At 34.7% G+C, this 19,023-nt stretch overlaps 2 protein-coding genes across 2 annotated transcripts; both read left to right on the top strand.

Annotated features, from left to right (window-relative positions):
* Positions 1–8,340: 8,340 nt before the first annotated feature.
* On the top strand, positions 8,341–9,489 carry LOC110715134. Its single transcript, XM_021893707.1, has one exon. It carries the CDS (start codon positions 8,341–8,343, stop codon positions 9,487–9,489), a length of 1,149 nt encoding a protein of 382 aa, XP_021749399.1.
* A 453-nt stretch (positions 9,490–9,942) lies between these two features.
* LOC110715133 lies at positions 9,943–11,286 on the top strand. The gene has a single exon (XM_021893706.1). It carries the CDS (start codon positions 9,943–9,945, stop codon positions 11,284–11,286), a length of 1,344 nt encoding a protein of 447 aa, XP_021749398.1.
* The last annotated feature ends 7,737 nt before the right edge of the window (positions 11,287–19,023 follow it).

The raw sequence follows: 19,023 nt of genomic DNA, 5'->3' as shown, positions 1-19,023 counted from the left end.
TTTCAGTAAGTGGCAAAATTTTCCGAAGTGGATTGTCGATCGAATTTTTTTTAGCAAATGTTCCAAGACACGGATTGTCAATTGTGACAATATTTTCCTATAAGGATTGTCGTATAGTATTGGCAAATTTTCAAGGTGGATTGCTTTCAAGAGTTATATTACAAGATGTGGGTTATCGATCGTAGAAAATTTCTTATGACAGATTGTTACGAAGCATTGACAACTTTTCGCAAAATTGGATTTTGGAAAATTTTCCGAGATACGGATTTTCGCTTCATCGTAGCAACATTTCCAAGGATGGATTGTTACGTAGCATTGTAGACACCCAAATGTGTCTCCCCAAAACCAAACCCAGTGATGAATACCTTTCACGTCGAATCATAATCGAATGAAACGAAAGTGTGGAAAGGTCTAGTGTTGCGGATAGTTTTTTTATTTCTTTTCTCTTCTCTTTGTTTTTGAAACCTTATTTTAAGAAAACAGCCAATCCAGTTTGGTTGTTACATGATATGGGTCAAATAGTAGTGTAGTTGGATGGGGCTTGCAAAGACCTTTCCAACGATATATTATAAGCCTAATTCCGATGAATATTGAGGAAGTTATGGCCAATTTACTAAACTTGGCCCGGTTTGAGCTTTATGTACGGCCCAATGATCTTGGGGAGGGCCTAATATGATTTATCATTCCTAATACAATTAGGAATGGTTTTAGTCTTCTAGATTCTTCTAGAAGGTTCTTTTCATTCCTAATCCAATTAGCATTGATAAATTGACTTTTGTTGACTTTTCAGAGTTTTAATCAAAATCAAATAGTATTTTCGAGGAAATTATATTATTTTATCCTCCAGTACGGTAAACTTATCGGATTTTCGAAAACGCGTTGAAATCAAGCTTGGCGTCCAACCCCAGGCCTTGGCGCCTGACGCTAGCCATTAGCGCCTGGCGCCAGCTAGCCAGGGTTGGCGCCAGCTCTGTTTCCTGAGCGTCATACTCTGTTTTGTTAAATTATCCTTTTTGGTTGATTTTCTCTATAAATATCGTATTAAAAACTCCGTTTTCATTCAACAATTAACCATCTACATCTATCATTCACCAATTCTCACCAATTATAGTCATCTACATCCATCATTCATCAACAATAATTATTCTTTAGCATTCTCTAAATCATTCATCTTTCTTCAACATTCAATTCTTTCAAAACTTTGCTTTTTCATACAAAATTCCGCATTCACAAGATCTAGAAACACCTAGCCATATTCGAAGTTGCCTTCGCCCTAGACGTGAAAGGTTTTAATTTCTGAGGGTTTGGTACCAAATCTCTCTTTCAATTATTTAATTTAATTGTTTGTTCCTTGAAGTTACTAACGTGTGTATTTTGTTATTAGAAAGAGGTACGAGGCATCAAAGTAAGTACTTTAATTGATTAATTGATTTATGATGTAGAAATCATGTTTACATTGTTATTATAATATTCCTAGTATAATGTCTAGGGTAATTGTAATATTAAATATGATTTTTGCGATGCTTCCTATGTTCTTCCTAATATTTATGATTGTTAGTATCATGTTAGGGTTAAAGATTTGATTTTTATTGCTTAGTGACATGCTAGGGGTTGTTATTAATCTTGTTAGTATCATGCCTAGGATCTTGCTATTTTTATTATGCTTTAATATTAACATGAACATGAATATTAAAATTGTTATAATTTATGATGTTTATTATTATTATTTTGTTCATGATTATTTATTATGTTGCTTGATACGTTATTGCTTGATCACACCTTTTATGCATGTTTAAAGGGAATTTGTACTTGTACTCACGCTTAATAAGATAATTAATAATCTTGTTAGGGTTAATATGATTATAATTTAAGTGATCGCCAATAATAGTTTATTTGTGCATTAAATTCAACTAACATAGATAAACAGGTTTAGGGTTAATCCTATTGATTGCATGTTAATTAGAAAGCGCACATGAATACGATCAGAATAAAGTAGAGGCCTATTATTAGGGCAGGTCCAATCTCTTTTAGGTTGGATTTGTACCTTCATCCCCAAACCCTTATTTGGTTCATGACCTTATGGAGTTGGCGATCTCTTGGATCGTTAAGGGGTGTAACCTTCATCCTATGAACGGTTTACAAGTTCCTAAAAAAACTTGTTGGCGGCTCTTTTGCTCTATCTTCTTCCCTTTTGGACGCCACCGTACTTTAGTGTATGATCACAGTGGGGTTCAAGCTAGTGGGATTAAAGGCTTGAAATTATTCCCTACAAGCATTGACAACTTTCCCTAAATCGGATTGTCATACATCATACAAGAGTTGTGTTGTCAACTATTCCTAAATAAAAGAGGATTGTCATCACAGCAAAAGCAACGACATACTGGTTCACAAGCAGCAAAGCGCCGATGTACTGGCATAGCAGCATTAAGGATCAACATCAAGTGATCTTTTCGAAGACTATCACAACAGAAATTGGAGGCAGTTACGGACGTAGCAGTCTTCAGGCGGTATTCTCTAGCTTGCGGAAGATCGTCACAACAAATCGGTTACCTCTAGAGACGTGTGCTCGACGGTGCAAGGTACGCGTTTCTTAACACTTTTATCTGTTTAACTAACGCTAGTTTGCAGGTATCGGCGTTACAAGAGTGATTTAGGGTCGCAGAACGATCTGAATCATTCTCCGTCCCTATCGATACTTTGACTTTTGTTTTCGAAACTTGCGTTTCTCCAAACTCAGTCAAAGTGGGGCTTCTGTAGACACCCATTTATGTCTCCCCAAAACCAAACCCGGTGATGAGTACCTTTCGCGTCGAATCATAATCGAATAAAGTGAAAGTGTGGAAAGTTTAGTGTTGCGGATAGTTTTATTTATTTTCTCTTCTCTCTGTTTTGAAAACCTATTTTAAGGAAACAGACAATCCAGATTGGTTGGTCCATGACATGGGTCCAATAATGGTGTGGTTAGATGGGGCTTGAAAAGAGTTTTCCAACGATATATTATAAGCCCAATTCCGATGAATATTGAGGAAGTTATGGCCAAATTACTGAACTGGGCCTGGTTTGAGCCTTATATGCGGCCCATTGATCTAGAGGAGGGCCTAATACGAATTTATCATTCCTAATGCAATTAGGAATGGTTTTTGTCTTCTATATTTTTCTAGAAGGTTCTTTTCATTCCTAATTTAATTAGCATTGATAAATTGACTTTTGTTGACTTTTCAGGGTTTTAATTAAAATAAAAGAACGTTTTTGAGGAAAATACGATTTTATCCTCCTGTACGGCAATTTCTATCTAATTTTAAGAAAACGCGTCAATTTCTTAGTCAGCGCCAAACGCCAGCTGTAGCGCCTGACGCTACGCTTGGCGCTTGGCGCTTGGCACTAGCCTTAGCGTCTGGCGCTAAGGTCAACATTTGGCGCTAACCTGGTTTTACGCGTCAGAAATCTGTTTTTGATGTTTTATCTTTTTGGCTTTTTTTTCTATAAATAGCTTCCTAAAAACTCCTTTTTCATTCACCAACTCTCATCGAGATTTTCTTGATTATTCTCCAAGTAAGTGCTTTAATTGATTAATTGTTATTATGATATTGAAATCATGCTTAGGTTGTTATTATGATTCCCAGTGTTATATTAGGGTGTTTTGATCTTCCTAGTATCATGTTTAGGGTAAAGAATATAATGTTAATTATGATTTCTATGATGCTTCCTATTTTCTTTCCTAATATTCATGTTAGTATCATGTTAGGGCTAAAGGTTTGATTTTTATTGCTTAGTGACATGCTAGGGTTTGTTATTAATCTTGTTAGTACCATGCCTAGGATCTTGCTATTATGCTTTAACATGACTATTATGGTTATTATAATTATTATTATGATTATTATTATTGATATTGATTATTTATTATGATGATTATTGTTATAATTTATTTTATTTATTATTTTGATTATTATTATGTTGCTTGATTATATTTATTGTTATTGCTTGATCACACCTTTTATGCATGTTTAAAGGGAATTGGTATTTGTAATCACGCTTAATAAGATAATTAATAAGCTTGTTTAGGGTTAATATGATTATAATTCAAGTGATCGCCAATAATAGATTTACTTGTGCATTAATATTCAACCAACATAGATAAACAGGTTTAGGGTAATCCTATTGATTGCATGTTAGTCAGAAAGCGCACATGAATACGATCAGAATAAAGTAGAGGCCTATTATTAGTGCAAGTTCAATCTCTTTTTGGTTGGATTTGTACCTTCATCCCCGAACTACCAGCCATGGTTCCAGACCTATTGGAGTTAACGATCTCCTGGATCGTTAAGGGGTGTAACCTTCACCCTATGAACGGTTTACAAGTTCCTAAAACTTGTTGGCGACTCTTTTGCTCTATCTTCCTTCCCTTTGGACGCCACCGTACTTTAGTGTATAATCACATTGGTGTTCACGTTTGGGATAATGCTTGAAATATTCCCTACAGTTTCCTACATATCTATGATAAATGCTATTATTAGAAATAGCGATTATTTTAAAATATTTCAAATGCTTACGAAAGCTCACTAACTAAGTCGTCAAAAGAATATACATTGCTTTATCTAATATTTTGCAGAATACAATGAACGACGGTGTCAAAGGGAAAAATTTCATGACCAAAGCTCCAAACAACGGTTACTCACAAAGGCGTCAGTTACACTGACATCCCCAAAAGGGATGAGGAAAAATGGCGCTCAAAAGAGCATCGTAGCAAACGAATCCCGGGAAAAATAGACCTTAGCGTCAGACGCCAAACACCCGGTATCTGAACTACCAGTTTAATCATCAGTGTTCAGCGTCAGACGCCAGGGCGCAAGGGGTATTGGCGCACATGCAATGATGGCCATACAACGATAGTATAACTTTTTAAAGTTATTCTTCAAAAGTACACCGAAAGGATTGGTCGTAACGATTGATCATATTGAAAAACAAAACACTGCAAAACGAGCAAGTCCTAAAGTACATATAGTGTCTTAAGTCTACAAAGTGTCATAAGCATGTAGAGTATCATTAGTGTCGATAAAAAATCGTTTTAGAAGAACATTCTTTTATTTATTTACATGTCTTCAATATTTTATCTATGAAACATTTATTTTTTGCTCTCTAATTTAAATTGGTTTTGTCATGCATCGGTAACATAGACACATAATGTCCAACGTCGGCAGCTCTGGAACTAGAGTTTACCCTCCGATATAAAGTCATGCAAGGATTATATTTGCTCACAAGTCTTTGTTCTCAACAATGTTTTAAAAGTTATCACATACGATTAATATTTTTTACTTTAAACTTTTAAAGTGCAAGACAAAGCAATCGAATGTTATCTCCGTACAAAGAAAATGTTTGAAATGTTAATGGCCTGAATTTATTATGACGAAAGCACCACTTGGTTGTGACACCAAGTGTGAACACTAAATACATTCAACAAACTTAGCGTCGGACATCGCAACAAAGTTTTTCGATTGGCTTTAACGCCATAAAATGAGTTAACACATTAAGAAATCCCTTATTGATTGCATTCAAATTACATATGCGGCCTCGTCGCTAGAAACCATGTTGAAAAGATTTTTTGTCGCCTAAATGAGCCGAGTTCGACACCATAGGTCATAACAAAGAGCTAACGTATCATCGTAGTTATTGTTATAATGACAACGATTAAATTGCTCTACCCTCGGATTGAGCGACCCTAAAGCAACATCACTGTCATCAACAGGTTTGGTTTGATTTAATGTCTTTCATATTAATGAATTATTATATTATCCTCTATCGACATGTTGATGCAGGATCAAAAGTAAGTATATTTATTGTCTTTCTATAATTATTATTCACAATTAATGTAATTCTATCATCTAATTGTCCAAGTACTTAATCTATGTTACAACATTCGAGATTTGGCTTTATCGCCAGTGTACACAAACATCGTCTCTTTCTTCAATGGTCTTAGCACCTGAATCACCTATTTTGGCCTTGTAGCCAGTTCATTATTGTTGACAATCTCCGACTAACGTCGTGACCATTATCACAACCAACGTTCAACATCGACAAAATCCTTCTGACGTCGACGACATCAAATTTTGTCCGTCGACGACATCGGCTTCCGTGGTTGACGGTCGACGACACTTCCTTTCGTCTATCGACAATATCAACTTCCTTCCGCCGATGACCATCTGTCATTCGTCGACGACATATGCTTCTGTCCGTCCACGACCATCTTTCGTCCGTCATCGCCGACACTTGCTTCCGACTCGACGAACAACGTCCAATGACATCATTGACATTGATATGGCAGCAACTTAAGCTTAGATATGAAGAAAATATGGCCTCTAAAAAGACCAACGACGAAGGCGTCAAGAGTCAAGACACAAAGGCAATGACACTAATATCGAAATGAAGACGGAGTCAAAATTAAAGTAAGTATAATTTTCCTAGTTGTTGCAGTGCTCCAACTAAGAAAATGGGGGCTATTGTTATGGGAAATTTTGTACAATGGTTGACCGATAATGATAGTAAACGATCGATGCTACAAGACCGGGTCAAGATAGTTACAAGTGCTCCCTAGAATCAAGGAGAGACAATGGGTCAATAAGAATAATTCTTCAAGGTTGTCACTACGTATCTACACTCTAAGAAAGTCCAATTTCATGGAAGACCAAGTAAAGAGTGAATAACCGCTATTTCCTATTTTCATGGAGGGCATCTTCATCCTTCTCCAACCGTCTATTAGATACTGCTTGAAGTTCTATAAATAGGGAAAAACCTCCCCTTATGAGAGATCAACTTATCCCACGTCTAAGCTCCCTTTCAACATACATTATATACTATTCCTGCCATCTAATGTCTAATCTCCACCAACTTAAATCTTCCCCTAAGAGTTTCTAAGAGCACTCTCAATGGTGAGAGTTTTTTATGCTCATGAGCATTTTTATGGTGTAAAAAAAATACTCACTAGTCACAATGGTGAGGAAAATCAAAATGGGAAAGAAATGCTCATGAGCATTTATCAAAAAGCTCAAAACTTGAGCTTTTTTTCGGATGAACAGTAGTAGAGGTGGGCCCCACACGCGTCAGACCCACTTAAAAAATTCTGCTGCCTTCCCCATCAAAACGACGCGTTTTGATGAAGCTTCCTCAAAGGCAATCCTCAAAACGCGTCGTTTTGAGTAGCCAAAAAAAAAAAATATAGGTGGCTGACGCGTGCAAGAGGTTGGCGAATGGGGATGAGACGCGTGGCAGGTGTGCAGCAGTAGCCAATCAGGTTGAACTAGCCGTTTTACAACGGTTAGTTTTGTATTTTGTAATTTTTGAAAAAAATATTTTGTAAAAAAAAAAAAAAATACCAACGGCCATAAAATTAAATTCTCTATAAATAGACATGCATTTTGATATATTTTGATATAATTTCGTAAACACTTAAAAATCCTCCAAAATTTTATTTTCTTAAAAGTATTTGAAATTTGTAGAAGAATATTGTTGTTGCAATTAATCCATATTGAGGTAAAAAAAAAAATTAATTTTTATTATCAGTTTTACAATATAAGTAGTATATATGTGATTTTTAAAAAAAAAAAAAATTGTAGGCCATGTAATTTTTTGCAATATGTAATTATTAACAAAGTTGTTTATATTTTGTCCATAAATTTCTATATTTGTAGTTATTAAAGTGTTGTTGCAATTAATGGTAAATTTTTGTTGCTATATATAAACGTATTTTAGTATTTACTTAATAAAATTAGTATATATGTAAGTTTATGGAAAACAAAAATTGAAGGCCACGAAATGAAATTGCAATTATTGGCTAATTTTTGTTGCTATATATAAATGTAGTTACATAATAAAATTAGTATATGTTTGGTTTTAATATGTACATGTAGTTATGTGTTAAAATTAGTATATATGTTATTTTGTGGAGAAAAATTAAATATTGTATGGCATGTAATGTATATATGTTATTTTTGTTATTATATGTTATTTTTGTTGCTATAAAGCTGTTGATATTTTTGTTATTTTTGTTATCAAATTAATTTGTTTAATAAGTAGTATATATGTTATTTTTGTTGCTATAAAGTTGTTGATATTTTTGTTATTTTTGTTATCAAATTAATTTGTTTAATAAGTAGTATATATGTTATTTTTGTTGCTATAAAGTTGTTGATATTTTTGTTATTTTTGTTATCAAATTAATTTGTTTAATAAGTAGTGTATATGTTATTTTTGTTGCTATAAAGTTGTTGATATTTTTGTTATTTTTGTTATCAAATTAATTTGTTTAATAAGTAGTACATATGTGATTTTTTGATGCAGAATCTTTGAATGGATCCAAACAACCCAAATTTCCGTCAACAATTTTCGGGTTATAGTGATGATTTCCTAACTAATCCCGAGTTTCAATTGTTCTTGCAAAGAATGGGCAATATGTCGTCCCAACCACCTCCACTGCATCAGACACCCACTGAGGTTCCCCTACAAAACTTTGCGAATGAAGATCGTACACCTGAAACTGATCTTGGTAGTAACACAATGTTCGATGAGAGCGAAGAGGAAAGCGTACCAGAGACGCCGCAGTATCCTCCTCCACCAGTTCGCTTGTTGGAACCCAACCAGGTTCCTGCACGAGCTACCCGTGTTTGGTCTGTGGCGGAAGATGAAGCTCTAATTGGGTTGTACTTGCAGATTAGCGAGGATGCTATTAAAAGTACAAGCCAAAAAGCAACTACCCTATGGCGCAATGTACACGAAGCATACCAAACTTTGCATACGCAGAAGCCGCATATAATTCCGCCAAGGCCTATTAAGAGTCTGACGTCGCATTGGAGAAGGTTGGCAGCGGACACACTGCAATGGATATCTTGCTATGATGAAGCAGGTAGACTTCCGGAGGGAGGGAGTGGTTACAATGAAGCTGATCGTATGAAAAGTGCGGCGAAGCTTTTTCATGTCGCCCAAGGTCGCAATTTCACTTTTCCTCACGCGGTTGAAATGCTTAACAAGGACCCAAAGTGGAGATCAAAGCTAAGATGGTTAATGTCCTTGAAGGAAAGAAAAGCCGCTTGTGATGCTGAGGAAGAAGGTAGTGCTGGAAGTGGGAAGAGGTCCAGAGGTGATGTGGAGGCGGATACCCCTACAGATGGTTTTTCATCTGGCGGTTTACAGCGACCTGAGGGTGTCAAGAAGGCAAAGGTGAAGCGTATAGGGAAAGCAGTACCAACAGAAAGTGGTTCGTCTGAGCTTAGCGAACGAATGAAGGAATTCGCTTTAGTTCGCGAGAGGGAAGCCATACTGAAAGAAGAGAGGATCAAAATTGAAAAAGACAAGGAACAGAGGAAAAGGGAGGAACTTGACTTTCATAAGATGAAAACCTGGTTTGATATGTTGCAAGCTCTGAAGAATTCTCCTACGCCACTCACATCTGAAGAAGAGTCGTACAAGAATTTTTTACTGGGTAAATTACAAGGCCTTTAAGCATGATTGGTTGTAGTCTTTTATTTGTTAAGCGTAATTTAGTCTTTTATTTTGAAGTTGTATTAGTGGTGTGGTTAATCTCAATGTAAGATGTACACTTGTATTCTGATTTTCCAATATTGAATGACAAGTTGTTTAACAAGTTGATTTAAGTTTCCAGTCATACCGACATAATTGCTTTAAATCTTTGTCACTGTACAGCCACGTTTTCCTATATTCACTTTATCAGAATGCTTTACCTTTGTGTCATTGATACCGAAATTATTGCACTCAAGACTTGTCACTGTCAACTAGCATAGTATACCTATTCCGTGGTTGAAAATTTGATTCCTGTACTTGGTGTGGTCATTCAGTTTTGTAACCGCATATTCATTTGATATTTTTGCTATATATAGTACACATGGCACATATCCACAACCACACCCCTTCATCAAGTAACTATATTAATACGAGATGTATTCCAGACCATCATCAAGCTCAAGTTCAAGATCATCTTCTTCAAATACTGAAGAATATGACCAACTTGTTGATGAACTCTTCACATACCAACCCCCATCTGTCCTCATGCCCCAAACACAATCCCAACACTCTTCAAAAAAACCTAGAGGGGGTACGAATAGAAGAGATAGGGAAATTGGACATGCCAGGTTGTTTAATGATTACTTTTCCGATAATCCTGTGTACAACACCACCCAATTTAGAAGAAGATTTCGTATGCAACGACCTTTGTTTGTACGTATAATGAACAAGGTCGTTGAAGGTGATGTTTACTTCCAGCAGCGTAGGGATGCAGCTGGAAGGTTAGGTTTATCACCTCTGCAAAAATGTACAGCGGCGATAAGAATGTTAGGCTATGGCATGGCTGCGGACGCCGTGGATGAATACGTTCGGATCAGTGAGTCAACCGCTCGAGTTGCCCTTCAACGTTTTTGTACTGGTGTCATTGCGCAGTTCGGAATCGAGTACATGCAAAACCCTACAACTGATGAATTGGCCAGAATACTGCATCAAAATGAACTGCGTGGTTTTCCAGGCATGATAGGCAGCATTGATTGCATGCATTGGGAATGGAAGAACTGTCCAACGGCATGGAAAGCGCAGTACGCCGGTAGGAACAAGAAAGCAACGCTAATACTGGAAGCCGTTGCAGATCAGGATTTATGGATATGGCATTCCTTCTTTGGGATTCCTGGATCTTGTAATGACCTAAATGTCTTATACCGTTCCCCAGTGTTCGATGAGGTTCTGTATGGTCGAGCTCCTCCGGTAAATTTTACCGTTAACGGCCATGAATACAACATGGCATATTACTTAGCCGACGGTATTTATCCGAAGTGGGCAACTTTTGTTCAGGGTATCACAACCCCTCAACTTCAAAAAGATAAATTGTTCGCTGACCACCAGGCTGCTGCTCGAAAGGACGTTGAAAGAGCATTCGGTGTTTTGCAAGCTCGATTTGCAATAATACGAAAACCGTCACTGGCGTACGATGAGGACATACTGCGAGACATAATGAAAGCATGTATCATTATGCACAACATGATTGTTGAAGATGAGCGCCACAACTACACTCGAGCCGAAGTTCTAAGAGCCTTCTACGAAGAAGAACAACAAGAATCAACACCAGCATCAACATCTACAACGCCACCGTTTGAATTCAACGTAGGCCGACCTACAAACTTTGACTTCAACGCATTTCTACAGCGAAAAGCTTCCCTCCGTGACAAAGAAATTCATCTATCTCTGAAACGTGATTTAGTCGAACATATTTGGCAACGATACGGGCCACGTAATTAGGGAGAAATTAGACGACTTAAATAAAGCCAAGTACTATGGCGTAGCCACTTTTACGTACGCAGCCGAGTTAATTTTTAGTTGTTGTGTTTATTTTATTTCCTATGTTTAATTGCGCATGACGTTGCAAATGTAATTGTTCTCTAGTATTGTACCGCTTTTAAAATAAATAAAAACATTTAACAAATTATGAGTTTTTTTTTACAATTTTTTTATATAACGTACTTAATTTTACGACAAATTTTAACAATAAAAAAGACAAAAATAAAAAAAATAAGTTACACAAATTTAAACTAGTTTTTATTTATTTGGAGTAACATTGTTAAAATATAAATGAAATAAATAAATAAAGAAGTGTTGTGTAGGAGAGAGAAAGTTATGGTGGGGTATTGAAAAAGTAAGAGAGAGATAGTGGTGGGTGAGCATTTTTTTTGCTCACCATTGGGAGAGGAAATGTGGAAAAAATTTGCCCATGAGCAAAATTGATTTGTTGAGAGAGAAAGTGGGTAGAGAGAGAGTGGGTGAGCATTTTTTTTGCTCACCATTGAGAGTGGTCTAACCAAAATACTATATTTTAATCCTAAATAAGAAGCCAAGCATACCCTCTAGTGCTCTACAAATATTACCGTAGCCATTTGTATCCTTATTCCACTAGGAGTAAAACTACTATAGTTTATTCCACCACAAATGCTACTACAATTCTATTATATATTAGTCTGCTTTACACCATTGTAAAGATAACTCCTACACACAATACTCCACCAAATTAATACCTCTTCCGTACGTACTACTGTGCAATGAATGTCGTGCCCTCCATTCACTTGTATTTATCTACATTGTATTTTATATGCATCGAATACATCTTGTAATTGTAATCATCGGCTTTATGCCCATATTACAGTGGATTGGTGGCCTCATTGCCACCCGTGGTTTTTACCCACCTTCATTGGGGTTTTCCGCGTCACCACGCTATATCGTGTCTCCCTTCTCTTTCTTTATCTTTCCTTCATTTACTTTCCGCATCCAACATTCCTTATTTTAATTTAGTTGATCCGTAACCCGTATCCCGAATCAAATCCTACTTGACGAAATTTAGCATAAACAGTTAGTATAGTTTTATAGGTAAAAAAAACACAATAAATGCATAGCTAAGATGGTAAGACTTCTAATTTTTAGAAACTATTGCGTGAGTCTTACCTGACCAATAGTTTTGTGAGTCAAGCCTCGCAGGAGCCACAGCAACAAGCAACTAATAGATGACATTATATAACTAACAGAGGTTATCATCCAGCTTATAGATGATAAATATGGATATCATAAACACAATAGATGATATCATCATCCAACTTATAAATTATATCACTTAGCTTATAAGATGATATCATTCAGCTTATAAGAGATGATATCATTAAACCAATAGAGGATGTTAGATATCATATAACAAATAGAAGATATCATTCGTACTATAGATGATATCATATAACTTAATATATCATATCATCCAGCCTATAGGTGATATAATCATGGAACCTATGAAGAATATCATCCAGACAATGGATGATATCATATACATAATGGATAATATCATATATCCATTCATTTGTCAGCCAATATATACAATAGTCTAGCCTTATTATAAGGCACTAATTAAGCTACAATTAAGGAAATAGCTAATTACAAAATATACTAGGCTATAAACAAGGTAACTAAAATACTCACATTGACTAAAGATATATTTTAAATAATATATCTTAACAATGATATCATAAAACCAATAGTGCATATTATAGAGCCAATAGAGGTAATGGATTATATATCATAGAGTTATGATATATCATCCAACCTATAGAAGATATCATTGTTTTTACAGAGGATTTAAATTTCATCCAACTTATAAATGATATCATAGAGACAAACTTTTAAATAAAACGGATGTTCAGTAAATTACTGAACATCCGTTATAAAGTGACAATAAAATGCGCAAAAGTTACACTAAAACGCACAAAAGTTACCCTGACATATATAAAAGTTATTTATGCTTCATTGATAAATTTGACAAAAGTGACACTAAATTTGACAAAAGTGACATTAAATCTGACAAAAGTGTACCCGGTGTTCAGTAACTTACTGAAAACCGGGTGTATACAAAAGTTTTCCTTGGATGAGATTATTTGTATCAGCGGTTTGAATCAATTATTGGTGTGAAAGGGGGTTTGGTCATACTTGGCTGACCCAATACTCTGTGTGTAACTTAATACTTTTGGTCTTAAATTGTAATCTTTGTTTAATTATATTTTAGCTGTAAAATCTTATATATTGTGGAAGTGACGTGACTCATCTAGTCATTTATAGTGTTTAAAGATGTGACACGTGATACATATAGTTGATATGATATTTACATAATGCTTAAAAAGTAATATGTGGGAGTGTGGGACATACTAATTAATGAGACAACTCAAACTCAGCCTTTTTGGATTTATTTCGACTGTGGTACTTTTTCTTTTAGTTTTTAGAGAGTCATAAAGGCGAGTGATGAGAATCGATCTCAGGATCACCTGGAATCGGCAGTGATACTTAATAAGGAGTGCTTGATTTATACTCCTATATCGTTATTTTTGAGCCGGGATCTTAAAAGATCTCCACAGTCATACTAATATAAGTCAAGGCAAGCAACTACGAATGTTAATCAAGGCTTAGCTTAATACTAATATGAATGGTATCGTTGAATTAGTCAAGACTACATCTTGTGCTCTAATTTTATTTGTACCATTTGTAACATTGGAGGCTTTGGAGCTACTAAAGCTCCTTTAAGTAGCGTTTTTGGTTTTTTTTTTTATTTTATTTTTTTTTAAAATAGAAGCTCCTTTACGTAGCTTAGCTTGGTGAACTTTTTCCATAGTTTATAATCCTTTGTTCTGTTAATTAAGTTCATAAAAAAAAAAATTAAACAAAACTTCTTGCTTAACTTATCATGACTTATCCTTCAATTTGCCAATGTCTAATGATATTTAATAATTAGCAAATACCAAGTAATAGCAAACAATGAAATGAAGTATTGTGTAGAATGGACTCATGTGAGTCCGGTCATACAAACATAAAAATAAAAAAAAATCTTAATTGTCAGGAATTAGATCATTATGATCAGATATTAAGTTATGAATATCATATATTAGAGGACTTTTTGTCAAAAACTACCTAGTATAGCCCATATTTTGTGAGAAACTATCTAATAAAAAAATTGTTGTAAAAAACTATCTAATAAAAGGTAAAATATTGTAAGAAACTACCTAACAAAATATTAATTGTTGTAAAATACTACCTCCGCCGGAAACCTACCATTGACCTACCTCAAAACACCCCCAAAACCACCGCTTTCACCCCAAAACCAACATAACCTACTTGAAATTGCCTTCACCAAGCCGAAACCACCCTCCAATCCCAAAACCACCACCTCTAACCCCAAAAATCAACAAAATTAAACTGGAAAAAATGGAAAAGAAAAATCCAACCTTTGCACTTTTTCCTTACAAAAATTCAACCTTCGTTTTATTCCTAAAAAATCCAACCTTTATACCCCATTTTCTCTAACAGATCCATTTTACCCACCACTCATCACCACCGTTTCACCTCTCCTGCCCTCCTTCACTCTCATTCTCCCTCTCTATCTCTCTCTCTCACCTCCTCCTCCTCCATGGATCAACCCTCACACTCGGCTCCAGCAATATCGGGCTTGCGAATCGAAGAAATCAGAAAATCGGGCTGTGTTTCAAGCAGGTCAGGGAGAGTTTTTAATGGCTAGGTTTCAGGTAGGGAGGGTTTCGGGGGTTAGGGATTCGACGGTGGTTGACGTGACGGAAAAGGGGAGGTGTAGTGACGAAAATTAAGGGGTTGTTTTCTGATTTGGAGTTGCGGGGCTGGGCGATTTGCAGGGTTTGGGTTTGGAGTTGGTGGTTGGGCGGTGGATTTGGTGGCTGGGCGTGTGTGTTGGTGGCGAGGCAGTGGTGTTTGTGGCTGGTCGTTTTTGTTGGTGGTTGGGCATGTATGTTGGTGGCATGGGAAGGTGGTGGTGGTGTACGGTGGGTTCCGATGGGCGGTGGACGCGCAGGGGAGGGAGTGGTGGCAGGGGAAGGTGGTGGTGGTGGTGAAAAAGGGGTTTCTGAATTTATTTATTTTTTTCCATTTTCTTTTAATTAATTTTGTTTTTAAATAATTAACCTATTAGTAGCTGACACGTGTCATAAAACTTAGAAAAACCGGTCATCAACAGGTAATGGATATGTTGGAGAAGATGGGGTATAAAGGTTGGATTTTTGAGGATTAAAACGAAGGTTGGATTTTTGTAAGGAAAAAGTGCAAAGGTTGGATTTTTCTTTTCCATTTTTTCTATTATTTTTAGCAAAATTTAATATAATCTATTTAAAATATATTTAAATAAGAGTTGGAATAATATTTTAGGTAAATGTGTAAGAAAGAGAATTAAGAACACCAAATAAATAGAAATATATTTATTGTGAGGATATAAAAGATTTGGAATAATATTATTATTATAGTTGTATTATACAAATATATTCTAAAACAAATTGTTTAAAAAGGAAAAGGGAGTTTTCAAGGGGAAAAAAAGCACCAAGACGAGACAGGTGTCAAGTTCGATGTTTGTTTTAGTTTTTAGTTATTAATTATTTAATTATTTTTCTGATTAAATAAAATGTAAGTGTATTTATTTATTTTTTCTCATTTTACTAAGTCACAGCGACGCTTAGGGTTTTAACTTTTCGCCAAATTCTGCGTCACATGTAGGCAACAATTAAATATTAGTATGACACGTAGGATTTATTTATATATTTTTTTTATGAATAAAAAAATTATATTTATTTAATACAATAGATTTTGTATGATAAAAAAAAGATAGATTAGAGTTTTATTTTTAATAAAATTTGGATAAATTGATAGGATAATAAAATTGTTAGTTTTGAGTTTTATGTCCAATAATATATTTATATTTCACTATACAACATAAATTATAAGTTTAGCCAGATCATGTAATAGTGACATTTGGTGTTTTAACTTTTCACCGAATGTCGCGCCACATAGGGCCTATTCACATTTATTGAATTGAGCTGAACTGAACTAAACTGATTGGAGTTGAACTGAACTGAACTGATCTAATTGGAGGTAAACTGAATTGAACTGAGCTGAAATGAATATTTTATGAGAGAAGGAAATTAGGAGCTGAACTAAACTGAAGTGAACTAATTGGAGCTGAACTTAACTGACTGGAGCTGAACTGAACTGAATTGAACTGAACTGAAATTAAGTAAATATGAACAGGCCCGTAGACAACAATTAAATAATTTATCATGTAAATTTATTTTAATATCATAATTTATTTGGAGCAAAGGAAGTAGTTCGTTCAATATGTACAACATTCATTTATAATTTATCCTAATCGATTGAAATAAAACACTTCACAATAATCTAAATGATTTTATTACTTTATGTAGAATTGTCAATAGGGTCAAATTACGGGTCATTTCGGGTTGAGTCACTTCAGGTCACGGGTTAAGAAATGTTTACACAAGCCCAAAGTTTCGAGTTTGGGTTAACCCAAAGAGCTTAGAACAATTTTTTTAACTGCATTTTTGGCTAATTTTTAGAAATTTCTTATATTTCAAGCTTACTTTTCTCCGGAGTATTTTTTAATTTTTTAAATCAGAACATTTTCACCAATATTATTATTAGTTATTACACACCTACTATATAATTTTAATCTTCACAAAATCACATAAATTCCTTATTAATTTTGTGTTTATGATATATTTTAATTAAAATTTTGATATATAGATAATAATTTTATCTCAAAATTCAATAAACAATCTGAATATCGCATAGGGCACCAAACTAGAATATATAAGCATTTAAATTATTACATTAAGTGGTATTAATTTGGGAAAGCATGACAAAATCACGCGTCGATCGGTATAATTAATGCTAATTTTAATTTAATCTATCTACTTTAAGCTAGCTTATATAACGCCCCAAGGGCGTTCGTTATATATATATATATATATATATATATATATATATATATATATATATATATATATATATATATATATATATATATATATATATATATATATATATATATATATATATATATATATATATATCCTATTATTTGCAAATGATGTGACCAACCATTCAAATAATTATGCTAGCAAATGGCGATTGTAAACCTAAGTCTTACTCAATTACTGTAACCACGCAAATTAAGAAAAAAGTGGAAAAAGGGACCATGTACGTATATGTACTTTTATTTTAAAGAAAAAATGGATAGAGATAGAAAATGTGTTTTATTAGATATGATAGTTCGTCTGCCACTATTAAAACTAAAAATAAAAAATGACTAGAGTGGTTTCTTAAGGTGAAATTAACCATATACCCCCCATTTAATTTAAAATTGTATCGCTGTTATGATAATATCTAAATGTGGATGACTATTATCCTATGTACAATTTAGAATATTCTAGAGTTGGGTATTTGGTCTTATCTATTGATGGAATCCTAGGTAATGTACATTATATATATCCCGTACTAGATGGAATATGAAATACAACGTAACAATCTTCACTCATCTCTCTGTATTTTCTCTTCCATATTTAACACGTTATCAGCACCATTGCTAGTCAACTGAGTAGGATTACCAAACATTTATCTAGAATCTCATATTATTATTATTATTGAAAAATGTCGAACCTTGCCAAGCTCGAATTTGTGGCTCTTGATATTACCAGAAAGAATTATTTATCATGGGTTTTAGATGCTAAAATACACCTAGATGCTAAAGGGCTTGGTGAAACAATAAAAGAGGCTAATAAGGCAACACCTCAAGATAAGGCTAAAGCCATGATTTTTCTTCGCCATCACCTCTATGAAGGGCTCAAAAATGAATATTTAACTGTGAAAGACCCACAAATCCTTTGGAGTAATCTAAAGGAAAGGTATGACCACCAAAAAATAGTGATACTCCCTAGAGCTCGTTATGAATGGTTGAATTTGAGATTGCAAGATTTTAAATTTGTTAGTGAATATAACTCAGCTATGTTTTAAATAACTTCTCAATTGAAATTATGTGGAGAAAATATTACTGATGCAGAAATGCTTGAAAAGACATACTCCACTTTCCATGCTTATAATATTGTCCAGCAGACACAATATAGAGAAAAAGGTTTTAAAAAATATTCTGAATTAATATCTTGTCTTTTGTGGCTGAGCAAAATAATGAGCTGTTAATGAAAAATCATGAATCACGTCCTACTGGCTCTACTCCATTCCAACCCATAACGGGAAAGAAACTAAAAACAGAGACCATTCCATTAGTAGTGGTCGAGGTAGAGGTCATGGTCGTGGCCAATGGCGCTGCCAGGGTCGTGGACGTGGATATGGTAGAGGTCGTGGAGGTCATTTCACAAACTAACATTCCCACCAGAAGTGGGAACGTAGGGATGAAAAAGAGAAAAGTGATAAAAATATATGTTACCGTTGTGGAGGAAAAGGTCATTGGTCTCGGGTTTGTAGAACTCAGAAACATCTTATTGAACTTTACCAAGAATCCTTGAAGAAAGGAAAGAAAGTTGAGGCAAACCTTGTTCTTGAAGATGGTGAAGGTGATTTTGATTTTGGCAATGCAAATCATTTCGATGTTGCTAATTTTCTTACTTCCCCGGAAGGGAATAATTT

This window comes from Chenopodium quinoa, unplaced genomic scaffold (genome assembly GCF_001683475.1).
Source record: "Chenopodium quinoa cultivar QQ74 unplaced genomic scaffold, ASM168347v1, whole genome shotgun sequence".
NCBI classification, from domain to species: domain Eukaryota; kingdom Viridiplantae; phylum Streptophyta; class Magnoliopsida; order Caryophyllales; family Amaranthaceae; genus Chenopodium; species Chenopodium quinoa.
Note: the sequence above shows the minus strand (reverse complement) of the source record. Positions and strands in the feature narration are given on the sequence as shown.

Coding starts and splice junctions, on each gene's coding strand:
- LOC110715134 (XM_021893707.1), top strand. CDS start 8,341: ATGGATCCAAACAACCCAAATTTCCGTCAACAATTTTCGGGTTATAGT.
- LOC110715133 (XM_021893706.1), top strand. CDS start 9,943: ATGTATTCCAGACCATCATCAAGCTCAAGTTCAAGATCATCTTCTTCA.